Source organism: Myotis lucifugus, unplaced genomic scaffold (assembly GCF_000147115.1).
Source record: "Myotis lucifugus unplaced genomic scaffold, Myoluc2.0 scaffold_3082, whole genome shotgun sequence".
NCBI classification, from domain to species: Eukaryota; Metazoa; Chordata; class Mammalia; order Chiroptera; family Vespertilionidae; genus Myotis; species Myotis lucifugus.
In genome coordinates, this window is record NW_005874130.1 from 1 (window position 1) to 11,366 (window position 11,366).

General features: G+C 51.1%; 1 protein-coding gene across 1 annotated transcript; it reads left to right on the plus strand.

Annotated features, from left to right (window-relative positions):
- Window positions 1-497: 497 nt before the first annotated feature.
- LOC102431149 (HLA class II histocompatibility antigen, DRB1-9 beta chain-like) lies at window positions 498-9,610 on the plus strand. The gene is made up of 6 exons (XM_006108670.3): window positions 498-643; window positions 5,484-5,753; window positions 7,909-8,190; window positions 8,417-8,527; window positions 9,169-9,192; window positions 9,469-9,610. Exons 1-6 carry the CDS (start codon window positions 544-546, stop codon window positions 9,480-9,482), a joined length of 801 nt encoding a protein of 266 aa, XP_006108732.1. The 5' UTR covers window positions 498-543; the 3' UTR covers window positions 9,483-9,610.
- The last annotated feature ends 1,756 nt before the right edge of the window (window positions 9,611-11,366 follow it).

An 11,366-nucleotide genomic window follows, 5' to 3' on the forward strand; every position in this document is an offset into this window, starting at 1 on the left:
TCATAATAATCTGGCCACTCAGTGAATATATATATATTATTTCAAAAATAAACATTTTAAAAAATAGGACAAAATGGAAGGCCTCCTAACTTGCAATCACCTTCCTCACCCTGTAAGCTCCCAGCACACTCACTCACATCCATTTGCAAAACGGCTCTGTCTGCAGTGAGAGAGGTGAATGCCCCCAAAGGCTCCAACTTGTGTGCTCATCACTGACCAGTGCAGAGCTGCCTCACAATAGGGCCCAACACAGTGTTTCTGACACAACCAGACCAAACCTTCAAAGCACTAAATCAAAGCAATGCTTTTAATGCAGGAAATTTTAAATTTCAGAAGAGGAACTACATACTGAATCTCTAACCAGCAACTGATGATGCTATTCATCTCTGATGCTGATTGGTTCTCAGTACTGAGATGACCCAATACAGGAACAAAGAAAAGAGTTCATCAGTTGGTGTTTTGGGGGATGTCCATGGAGAAGGGTCACAGTCCTCACTGAGTGAGACCCCCTGCTCCCTGCCCCTGTCCTCTCTGAGCTCCAGCATGGTGTGTCTGCGGTTCCCTGGAGGCTCCTGGATGGCCGCTCTGACAGTGATGCTGATGGCACTGAGCCCTCCCCTGGCTCAGGCCAGGGACACTCCATGTAAGTGCACCTTGGGGGTGAGCTGTTGTGGGGGGAGGAAGAAAGGGAATTAGCTTTGTCACCGTGTCCAGGCCATGTCCCTTAGAAAATGGTGGCATTTTCTTCAGTGGCCACCTGCCTTTATCATATGGATCCTGATTCTTTCCACCACAAACGGGGCTGGTGCTCACCACTATGAGATGTGCAAGGGGCTCCATGTATCTCAGCCATTTCTTCTCACCTCGCCTCCAGTAAACCCTCCCCAGCCTGTGTCCCCTTCCATGGGGGTCTTGAGAGGATTGAGAAATAATGATCTTAGACTAACTCCCACCCAGAGCTCCATTTATTGTATTGAGTTATCCCCAAAGGAACGTTTCTCTGGCATTTAATGGGGAGTCAAAGGAATTAGAGGGTCTGTCTTTGAGGATCGTGTGTTCTGTCCTCAGCAGAATCTGTGATGCAGGTGCCTCTCCCTGCTATGTGAGATGTATCCAGGGGCCTCCTCACCATCTCCTTTCCTTTCTTCATGAACCCCTTAAGAAAGAAAAAATTCAAAGCAATTATTGCTCTGAAAAAAAAAATAATACCCCAGGTTACAGGCCATCAGTTCAAAGGTTTAGGGAGCCGTCCCTGAGGAAGTGACACTTGAGACCTGGATGATGAGAGATGCCACCGTGAGAAGATCTAGGGGACAAGTGTCCCAGGGAGAGGGAGAGGGAGAGGCCACAGTGTGGGAACATGTTTGCCATGTTGAAGGGGCAGGAAGAAGGCTAGCGAGGCTGCAGCAGGTGAGCAAGTTGGGGAATGACATTGACATAGGAAGAGGCTGGAGAACACGTGAGACAAATTATATTGGCCCTGACAGGCAGGTAAGAAGTTTGAATTTTATCTGAAGAGACGTGGGAATTGCTGAGGGTATAAGGAGAGTCCATGTATATTTATTAAAAACAATAACCCCAGCTTCCAGGGGGGATTGGATTGCAGGGTTCACAAGAGGAGTCGGGGGTCCTTAAGGAGCATGGAAGAGCTCCCAGGTGACGTGCTTGGGCTTCAGTTAGTGTGTGCGGCAAAGGCAGCGGGAAAGGGGACGTGAGCAGATCTGGGGAGATATTTCCACAACTTGTTCTGGATGAAATGGGGGAGGAGTCACAATCCCTAAGGATTTTATCTTGAATAATTAGAATAAACTTGGTGGAGCTGTGTGTTGCGAAAGGAGTGTTGCGAAAGGAAAGACTGTGTAAGAAGTAATTTGAAGGGGGTGGTTAGGAATAAAGGTTGTGTGTAAGTTTGAAATGATTTCTTGACATTTGTGTGAAGTTGCCAAGAGGTCAGTTGAATACAGGAGCATGGAGTTCAGAGCTGGCCAGGGAAGCGGGTGTATGTGTTGATGTCATTGACACATGTGCTGTGTTAAACTCCAGGGAAGTCGAGGAGGAGGAGGAGGTGAGAGAGAGAGAGAAAGAGAGAGAGAGAGAGAGAGAGAAGATGTCAAGGGCTGATCCCAGAGGACCAAGGGCCAATGAGTAAGCAAAGGAGACTGAGAAGGGGTGCAGTGTGTTGAGGAAAACCAAGAGAAGGTGATGCAGGGCAGTGAGGAGAAGTAGGTTTTTCCAAGAGGGAGTGGCCAGGTGTGGTGAGAACTGCTAGGAGGCAGGGAAGTGAGAACATGCAGAGAAGTGAGCACTGGGTTTGGTGGGTGTGAAGTTCACAGACAGTGGAGTGTATGAGATGGAACCTGATTGGACCGTTGAAGAGAGGACGGGGGCTGGAGACGTGAGGGAAGATTACAGGTGCCTCTGAGCAGCGACCTCAGGGAGACTGTGTGCTGGGGTCAGGGAGTCAGCTGGACCTAAAGCATAAGAACAAAGGAGCCTGAAGAGAAGCTGGGGACTCGAGAACCAGAGATGCTCAGTCATCACAAGGAGCCACTGGAGTGACCTTGAAGGCAGAGGTGGAAAGCCACCAATTCCACAGCCACTGTTTATTAGTGACCAGAGCAGACAGTCACCACCTGGGGATGAGGGTGGAGTCATGGACAAGACAAATCTGGTCCCTGCGGCATGGAGCAGCGTCACATGGGCAGTTACTGTGCACCAGGCCTACATTTGAGTGTGTGACTCTCATAACCATCCTGTCTCACCTGCAGCAATTACAAATGTAATCACCCATGGAATCTGATTCAGAGAATTTAAGCAACTTATCCAGAGTCACATGGTTAGTTGTAGAGCCAGGTGACATAGTCTAGGTCTCAGTATCTAGGCATTCCCTCAGCATAGTCCTTTCATATTAGGTGCATATATATATATCCTGTTATTATACAGAGACCGATTTTTCTGTCCTTGTGTTCAAAATGATATTTAGTGATAAAATTAATTAAAGACATCTGTCAAATGGTGATAGAGACATTATTTGATCTAGGAAGTTAAGGAATAGAAAGATTTTGTGAGCTTGCATTCCTAGGAGTTATAAAAATTAAAATAGCAAGGTATTTATTGAGTATTTATATGATCAGCACCAGAAAGAATCACTATTTAATTCAACACTTAAGAATATCCTGTGATGCCCTAGCTGATTTGGCTCAGTGGATAGAGCATTGGCCTGTGGACTGAAGGGTTCCAGGTTCGATTCCAGTCGAGGGCACATGCCTGGGTTGTGGGCTCGATCCCCAGTAGGGGTCGTGCAGGAGGCAACCAATCAATGATTCTCTCTCATCATTGATGTTTCTATCTCTCTCTCCCTCTCCCTTCCTCTCTGAAATCAATTAAAAAAAAAAGAATATCCTGTGAGAAATACACTATTATTAAATCTATTTTAGAGATAAAGAACAAGACCCATGGGTGTTACAATCTGACCCAGTGGGAGAGCCAATGTTCTAATTTAGGTTCCTCATTCTAGAGCTTGGGCTTCTACCCCCACTGTGAACAGGGGCTTGGCTGGGTCTGATTTGCTGCTGAGATTTCTGATGTTCCCATGTGCCAGCGTGTGTCTGAGGGTTGGAGGCAGCAGGTGCAAGGGCTGCTAGTTCCAATATACAGGAGGAATTTACATCCATTTTGCATTTACAACTTGAAAAGTTCCATTTGGGCTCACACTATGTGCAGACTGTCCTGGGCATGTGAGGAACAAGAGAAGTTTAAGTGCCCTCCTCCGCCTCAGATTCCATCAGCGGATGGTCTTGTGTTGCAAAGGAAATATAGGATGCCCTGGGACCAGATTCCTAAAGAATATAAATTTCATACAGACCAAGCCTTTCCACAGATATAATATTGTCTAAATTTTTATTGTCATTCCCAGCTGCTGCATCATCAACAGTGGATTTTTCACCCCAGATTTTTCAGATGGTTCACCACCCTCCCCCTTCGTACCGCTAGGGCATCTGCAATATTTAAAGCCATGTTTGGCTGTCACAATGAGGTGTGTGTGTGTGGGGGGGGGGGGTATCTTCTGACAGCTGGTGGGGATGCTGTGTGCAGCCCACTGTGTACAGACCACCCACCCCCACCTCACAGAATCATCTGGTCCAAACGTCAATAGTGTGAGGGTGAGAACACTGCTGGACACCGGCTGTTTTCTGAAAATTCTAGACTCACGCTTTATACACACCCTCACCTTCCAATGCAGCTCTTCACGGTTAATTTTAGCTCATTTTATTACAAAAACAAAAAACAAACAAATGGCCCTAACCGGTTTGGCTCAGTGGATAGAGCATCGGCCTGTGGACTGAAAGGTCCCAGGTTCGATTCTGTACCTTGGTTGCGGGCACATCCCCAGTAGAAGGTGTGCAGGAGGCAGCTGATCGATGTTTCTCTCTCATTGATGTTTCTAACTCTCTATCCTTCTCCTTTCCTCTCTGTAAAAAATCAATAAAATATATTTAAAAAACAAACAAACAAAAAAACAACAACAAATGGTCAAATGCCATACAGTCTACTCTTGCTTTCCAGGGTGATTCAAAACCCACTGGCGCCCTCCAGCCCTTTAAACAAACACCAACCAGACAGTTTCACAAAGTCACCACTTTCTTCTTAAATCCGTTCAATCACTTGAAGTTTAAAACCTTCCTTTTATTTTGCCTCATGCGATGGTAAGGGTGTAACCCCTGAACCTCCTCAGTGCTCTCCCTTACATGCAGCAGAAGCCCCCCTAACTCACCCCCAGGCTCTCAGCACCCGCCTCCTCCAGGCTCCTGTCCCCTCCCCCCCACTGTCTGGGCTCAGAGCCTGTTCTCTGGGTTCCCAGGAGGCACATGGGTTCTCTCAGGCTTCGCAGGTGGCATTGCCTTCACCTGAGATGTGCCCCCTCCCCCACATACAGCGACCTTCCCCCACATCCTGTCACTCAGAGGCCCTGGCCCCGCCCCTGATGGAACTTGGACCCTGTGGTCCCTGCTCCAGGGCCCCCTTTCCTGCCATCTCCCTCCTGTGTGGATGCCCCTGTGGTTGGGCTGTGATGGGCACTTTGGTGAATTCTAAGCTGCAGGGCGGAGGGCGATGCCCGGTTTCCTTCCTGGGTCCCGGGCAGCTGGGGCCTGGCACGAGGTCCCCTGCCCAGGGGGTGACAGGAGGAGGCGGGTGTGGGGAAGGGAGAGGCTGGGGGTGAGGGGGGGGCGTCTAGGAGGAGGCGGTGATGGCACAAGTCCTCCCCAGCCTGGAGCCCGGAGCCCCGTGGGGCAGCCCAGTGGGTGCCCAGAGGCTGAGGGTCCCAGGGGTCTCCCTGCCCTGCGGCCTCCCAGCCCCAGAGGAGGGGCCCGGGCGCTGGCAGTGGGGGTGCCGGGTCCTGTGTCCCCACCGCCTGGCGCCCCGCACTTGGCGGGGTCGCCTTCATCTCTCACCAGCGTGATGCGTCATTCCTGTCCCCACAGCGCATTTCCTGCGTCAGATTAAGTTCGAGTGTCATTTCTCCAACTGGAAGGAGCGGGTGCGGTTGCTGGAGAGATTGATCTACAATGGGCAGGAGGATGTGCGCTTCGACAGCGACGTGGGGGAGTACCGCGCGGTGACCGAGCTGGGGCAGCTGAGTGCTGAGCACTTGCCCCGACAGAAGGACTTCATGGAGCGGAAACGGGCAGAGGTGGACACCGTGTGCAGACACAACTACAAGGTGTCTGAGGGATTCCTGTTGCCTCGGCATAGTGAGCGCAGGGTAGGGGGGAGAGTGGTAGGGTGGGGATGGGGGGGTGGTGCGCACACAGGGCTGTGAGGAGCACCCATGAGGGGCCTCAGGGAGGCTGTGGGGACCCTGCGGTCCTGTCCTGTGTAGGGCGTTTCTGGGGTGCCCAGTCCTGTCCAGTGGGGGGAGGGTTTGGGGAGCAGCGGGGAGGGAGGGAGGAGGAAGTGGGAGGAGGGAGTCGGTCTGTCTTGGCCAAACTCCCCCTGACCCTGAGCCCTGGAATAGGGGTGCTGGGTGCAGAAGCCTGTCCCTGGGAGGAGGGTCAGGCTGGGTGTGAGGGGCGGGGCCTCCGAGGCACCTCTGGCCTCTCTGAGCTCCTTTCAGGTCTCAGTGTCTTGTTCCCCCCTCAGTGACCCTGTGTTTACAGAGGGGGTGATGGTGAGCCAGGGTCTAATTGTAATTGTGTTACTTAACACACTGATGTCACATCTACACAGGCTGACAGCATTTAAGTAATTCCATATTAACTGTTTAGAGTTGAGACAATTTACCTCACATTCTATTTTGTTAAATATTTTTTCAATGTTGCCAAATACTCACTTGAAAATTTGTTTTTTATTTTTAATTTATCCTTCTTTGATTTCTCAGGATCTTGAACAGTTTTCACGTACGTGTTGGCTAATGGCTGTTCCTGCTCTAGGAATGGCCTATTGTCCGTCATCCCTGGGGTCCGGGCCTTTTTCTCAGTGATTTTCTGGGTTCTCTCGGCAGCAAGAGGAACACTTTGCTAACATTGGTGCAGCATTTTCTCCAATTCCTGCCTTGAGTTTTGATTCTGTTTTATTACTTTCCATGTTAAGAATTTAAACATCTTGCCGAAACCGGTTTGGCTCAGTGGATGGAGCGTCGGCCTGCGGACTGAAGGGTCCCAGGTTCGATTCCGGTCAAGGGCATGTACCTGGGTTGCGGGCACATCCCCAGTGGGAGATGTGCAGGAGGCAGCTGGTCGATGTTTCTCTCTCATCGATGTTTCTAACTCTCTATCTCTCTCCTTTCCTCTCTGTAAAAAAAAAAAAAAAATCAATAAAATATATTTTTAAAAAAAAAAGAATTTAAACATCTTTAAGGTAATGAAATGCACACTGAAGTTGCCTGCAATGACTTACCATCAATCTTAAATCTACCCTTTTGGGGTCCAGTAAAAATGTTTCCACAGGTTTCTTCTCCTGCTCCTCTTCCTCTTGCTCCTCTGCCTCTTTCTCCCCCTCCTTCTGCTCCTCATCCCCCTAATCTGTATTTATTGGGCCTGGTCTCAAGCAGGAAGCACACATATTCATGAGTCCCAGACCCTGCCCTGAGCTCAAATGTCAGCTTGAAAAGAGAGACAATTATAAAATGACAGGAATCCCAATAACAGGCCGGCTTCTTTTGAGAAGGAGCGGGTGGCTCAGTGAGTGTCACTGTGAGTGTTATAATGAGTGCTGCCCTGCTCCTCCCTCTCCCTCAGGACTCAGCCCCAGGACCTAGGGAGTCCCCTGTCTTTCCTGCTTCCAGGGGGACCATCTCTGTGTTCCCAGGTGTGATCACATTCCCAGCACTTCACACCCTGAGTCCCATCTCCCCAAGCTGTTCCCCAGTTTCTCACCATGACTTTCCTTATGTTCTCTCTCCATATGTGATAGACAGCTGACATATAGTGACGGCTGTGTTCCAGCTGCTGTTGTACATGTTTCAGGCCCATTGGTCCTCATATGTCCTTAAGCGGTGAGTTAGTATTATCACCCCCTTTGCAGGTGAGGAGCTGAGCATAGAGGATCTCCCAGGATCAGCCAGTAAGAGGCACAGCCTGGATGTGACCCAGGCAGCCCTGCTCCAGAAATCACACTGGAACTCACACACTCTGTGCCTCGCAAAGATTTGTAAACACTTCATTCAACAATGAGTAACTGTTTCCAGATACGAAAAATCCCCTAAATTTCCTCAACCTCTCTCAAATCCAGAGGCCTGGGCTGTAGGCGGAGATTCAAGGCCCATGGCACTACCTCCTGCAGGGCCACAGGGTGGTAGGAGGAGGTCACTGCAGAAGCCTGGAGCCTGGGACTGGAGACGAGGCCAAAAGGGAGCAACCAGGGGCCTGCCTGTCCTGCTCACGTCTCCCTCCGCCTTCTCTGTCCCAGCTGAGCCCACAGTGACCGTGTATCCTGCAAAGACCCAGCGCCTGCAGCACCACAACCTCCTGGTCTGCTCCGTGAACGGCTTCTATCCGGGAAACATTGAGGTCCGCTGGCTGCGCAACGGCCAGGAAGAGGAGGCCGGGGTGGTGTCCACGGGCCTGATCCGGAACGGGGACTGGACCTTCCAGACCCTGGTGATGCTGGAGACAGTTCCCGGGAGCGGGGAGGTCTACACCTGCCAAGTGCGGCACCCCAGCAGGACCAGCCCTGTCACCGTGGAATGGAGTGAGACGCCCTCTGACCTCACATGCCTTCCCTCCTCCCATAGGGGCCTTTGCTTGTCCCTGAAGGTCAGGGTCCCCTCTCCCCACACCCCATTTTCCCTTGCTCATATCTCTCCTTCAGCACAGGCCACAGGGTAGCCCTGTGATCGCTTCTGTGAACACCCATTAACCCTGGAAAGCCGCCATGCCTGCCCTGCTCTGAATTCCCCACACTCTTCTTCTCTCAGGGGCCCAGTCTGGATCCGCACAGAGCAAGGTGCTGAGTGGAGCCGGGGGCTTCGTGCTGGGGCTGCTCTTCCTTGGGGTGGGGCTGCTCATCTACTTCAGGGCTCAGAAAGGTGAGGAGCCTGTTGGCAGCCGAGGCCCCGAGATGGTGGGGAGAACTGGGGCTTTGCTGGGTGAGCTCTGGGTACGGCAACACCATAGAAGCCTCTCTTTCCCTGTCGGTCTCATGTTTCCTGGAAATGCAGAAATAACCAGCTCCCAGATCTTAGGGTGGAGACATGAGGAGTCATGGCTGTGGGGTTAGAGACCGGTTAACACACAAGGGGATTTGGGTGCAGATCCTGGGGTACACAGAGGGGCTGGCCCTGAGTCACTAAGATGACACTGCATTCTGACGACTTCGGGGTCACTGCTTACAGCAGGGGTCCTCAAACTTTTTAAAAAGGGGGCCAGTTCACTGTCCCTCAGACATTCCACACATGCGCACTGCGGGCCCGGGACGAGTCGGCTGCTAAGAGGACAGGCAGCGGCGGCAAAAATACCCTGCGGGCTGGATAAATGTTTTCGGCGGGCCACATGTGGCCCACGGGCCGTAGTTTGAGAACCTCTGGCTTACAGCTTCTGCCCTGAGCTCTGTTCTAGTGTCAGCGGTGGGGGTGCTGCTAGAGAAGCTCAGGTGGCCTGGGTGGGGACCCCGTGTTTGGGGACACACTTACCTTCCTATCTTTAAGTGGCATCTTCCTTCTCTTCCCAGGACACTCTGGACTTCAGCCCACAGGTAACGCTCTCTAATCCTCTCTTAGGGACACATTGGGTTTCCCTAGAACAGAAGGTGCAGGGGATGAGCCAGGGGACAGGTAGCGGGGAGCCTGGGTGTGGCTCTGGCCGCTTACACTGCAGGGTCTCCTCCCGCCTGGTGAGAGGCAGCTCTAAAGCAGCTTTGGCTCCTGTGGCCTCAGAGCTTTTCTTCTCACTTGGGAGCCACAGCAGGAGGCCTGCGAGGGCAGCGCCCCTGCTGGCTGGGCCTGGGAGCAGCACTGTCCTCTGTCTGCAGGACTCCTGAGCTGAGGTGGCCATGGCGACAGGGGCAAGAAAGTACCTTCTGTCAGGCCCCTTCACAGCCTGAAGAGGTTTCCTGCTGGGCTTACTCCATAAGAAGATCATCCTCGGGCTCTGGCTGGGTCCTGGCTCCTGACTGGCAGCAGCTCCTCCCTGCTGGCTCCTCCCTGCCCTAGACCTGGAGGCCCCAGTGTTGACTGCAGAACCTGAGCTCCATCCCTCCCTGTCCCTGTGTGTTCAACCCTCGCTGTCTGCTGAGCACCTTAGCTCACCTCTGCCCACATTTCTTTACAAAATTTTCCTCAATTAGATATGGAGTGAGATCATCTGCCTCACAGGCTTCAAGGGCAGGAAGTAGGAAGAAAAGGTTTCCTTGTTCCCGTCCTGCTTTTTCATGAGTTTTCCCTCCTGTAATCAGCCTGGTTCCTGAGCCAGAAGAGAGCCTGCCATGGACCTGAACACGGTGGAATCCTATTTTAGTGTTTCTCTTCAGGTTCCTTTCCCCTGAGATACAGAGGGGACAGCAAGTATAAGAAACGCAGGCTGGCCCCACTGGTGTGGTCAGTGGTCGAGTGTCAACCTATGAACCAGGATGTCACCATTCAATGCCAAGTCAGGGAGCATGCCTGGGTTTCTGGCTCAATCCCCAGGGGATGGCGTGCAGATGGCAGCTGATCAATGATTCTCTCTCATCATTGATGTTTCTAGCTCTCTCCCACTCCCTTCCTCTCTGAAATCTATAAAAAATATTTCTTTTTTAAAAAGAAAAGAAAAGCAGTCCACTTGTAAGGATATGATGTCTTCATTGTTTCTATAACCATGTTCATTTCACTCTTTTTCTGTAAATTGTTAAAAGAAGGTACCTAAACCCGGTGCCTCTTGATGTTCCCTTTATGTGACTAATGGTGGCTTCTATACTTCAGTCTTTCTGTGTCTCAGATAAAATGCCTGCTGTGCTGACTCTGCCTTGAGATGCACCTTCCCCATGAGCAGGTCCCGGAGCCCACCAGGACAGAGCTGCCACTCTAGTGGGAAAGGTGCGCTTCTGAGGCCTCCAGCTTGAGTGGCAAACTCACTGTCTGTCACAGGAAACCCTGTGTGGACCTCATCTGAGCATCAACCAGGACCCCTGCTGGGCACCCAGGGGAGCGTGTGGCTCCCTGATGTGCCTCCAGCATGCAATCCTCTGCCCTGGAGGGAACGTGAGAGACTCCTGCGGGGTGGCTTCCCAATGCCGGTGAGCAATGAGCAGCAGAGTTTTATGCAGCGTTTTATTTAATAAGACAGAGGAGGAGAAAGGACATATAGATAAACCCATTCGTTTCATCTGCCTATTTTTTTTCTACCTACCAATCACATATCTATAGAAACAAGGGATAGATTTTTTTAAGTGGTTGTCTGCAGGGCAAAATGAGGAAACAGGTTGAAGGAATCTGTACTTTTCTGAATATACATCTTACTTAATGGTTTTAACTTGAGGAACATTCAAATATTTTGTGTAATAATTTCATTCCAAAGTTTTAGAAGGCAATACACAAAACAAACAACAAACTATAGCAATAGAAACAAACTGACAAGACGTAGATGATGGGAAACAGATAAAACAGTAAATCAATCAAAGGTTCCCAGTCCAAGATGACAGTGTAGGAAAGCCCTGAGCTCACCTCCTCCCATTTCACATTAAATTCCCACCTGCAGACAGAGCACCTCCCCCTGGAGAGGAAAGGAGGGCTGACTGAACAACTTCTGCTCAACCAACAAGAGAGAAAACCCTTAGACACAGGGGAGAGAGACAGAGACATGGCACCATGGCAACCCCACCCCAGCACTGACCTGCAGTGGGCAGGGGTCCCTGAGGGCATATGTGCAGACTCGCCCACTCTGGGTAAAGTG

What these genes read in the sequence shown, in the direction of transcription:
- LOC102431149 (XM_006108670.3), top strand. Translation starts at nt 544, where the DNA reads ATGGTGTGTCTGCGGTTCCCTGGAGGCTCCTGGATGGCCGCTCTGACA. An exon ending in ATTCCTGTTGCCTCGGCATA is followed by an intron (nt 5,754 to 7,908) that starts GTGAGCGCAGGG and finishes TCTCTGTCCCAG; the next exon opens with CTGAGCCCACAGTGACCGTG. An exon ending in CCCTGTCACCGTGGAATGGA is followed by an intron (nt 8,191 to 8,416) that starts GTGAGACGCCCT and finishes TTCTTCTCTCAG; the next exon opens with GGGCCCAGTCTGGATCCGCA.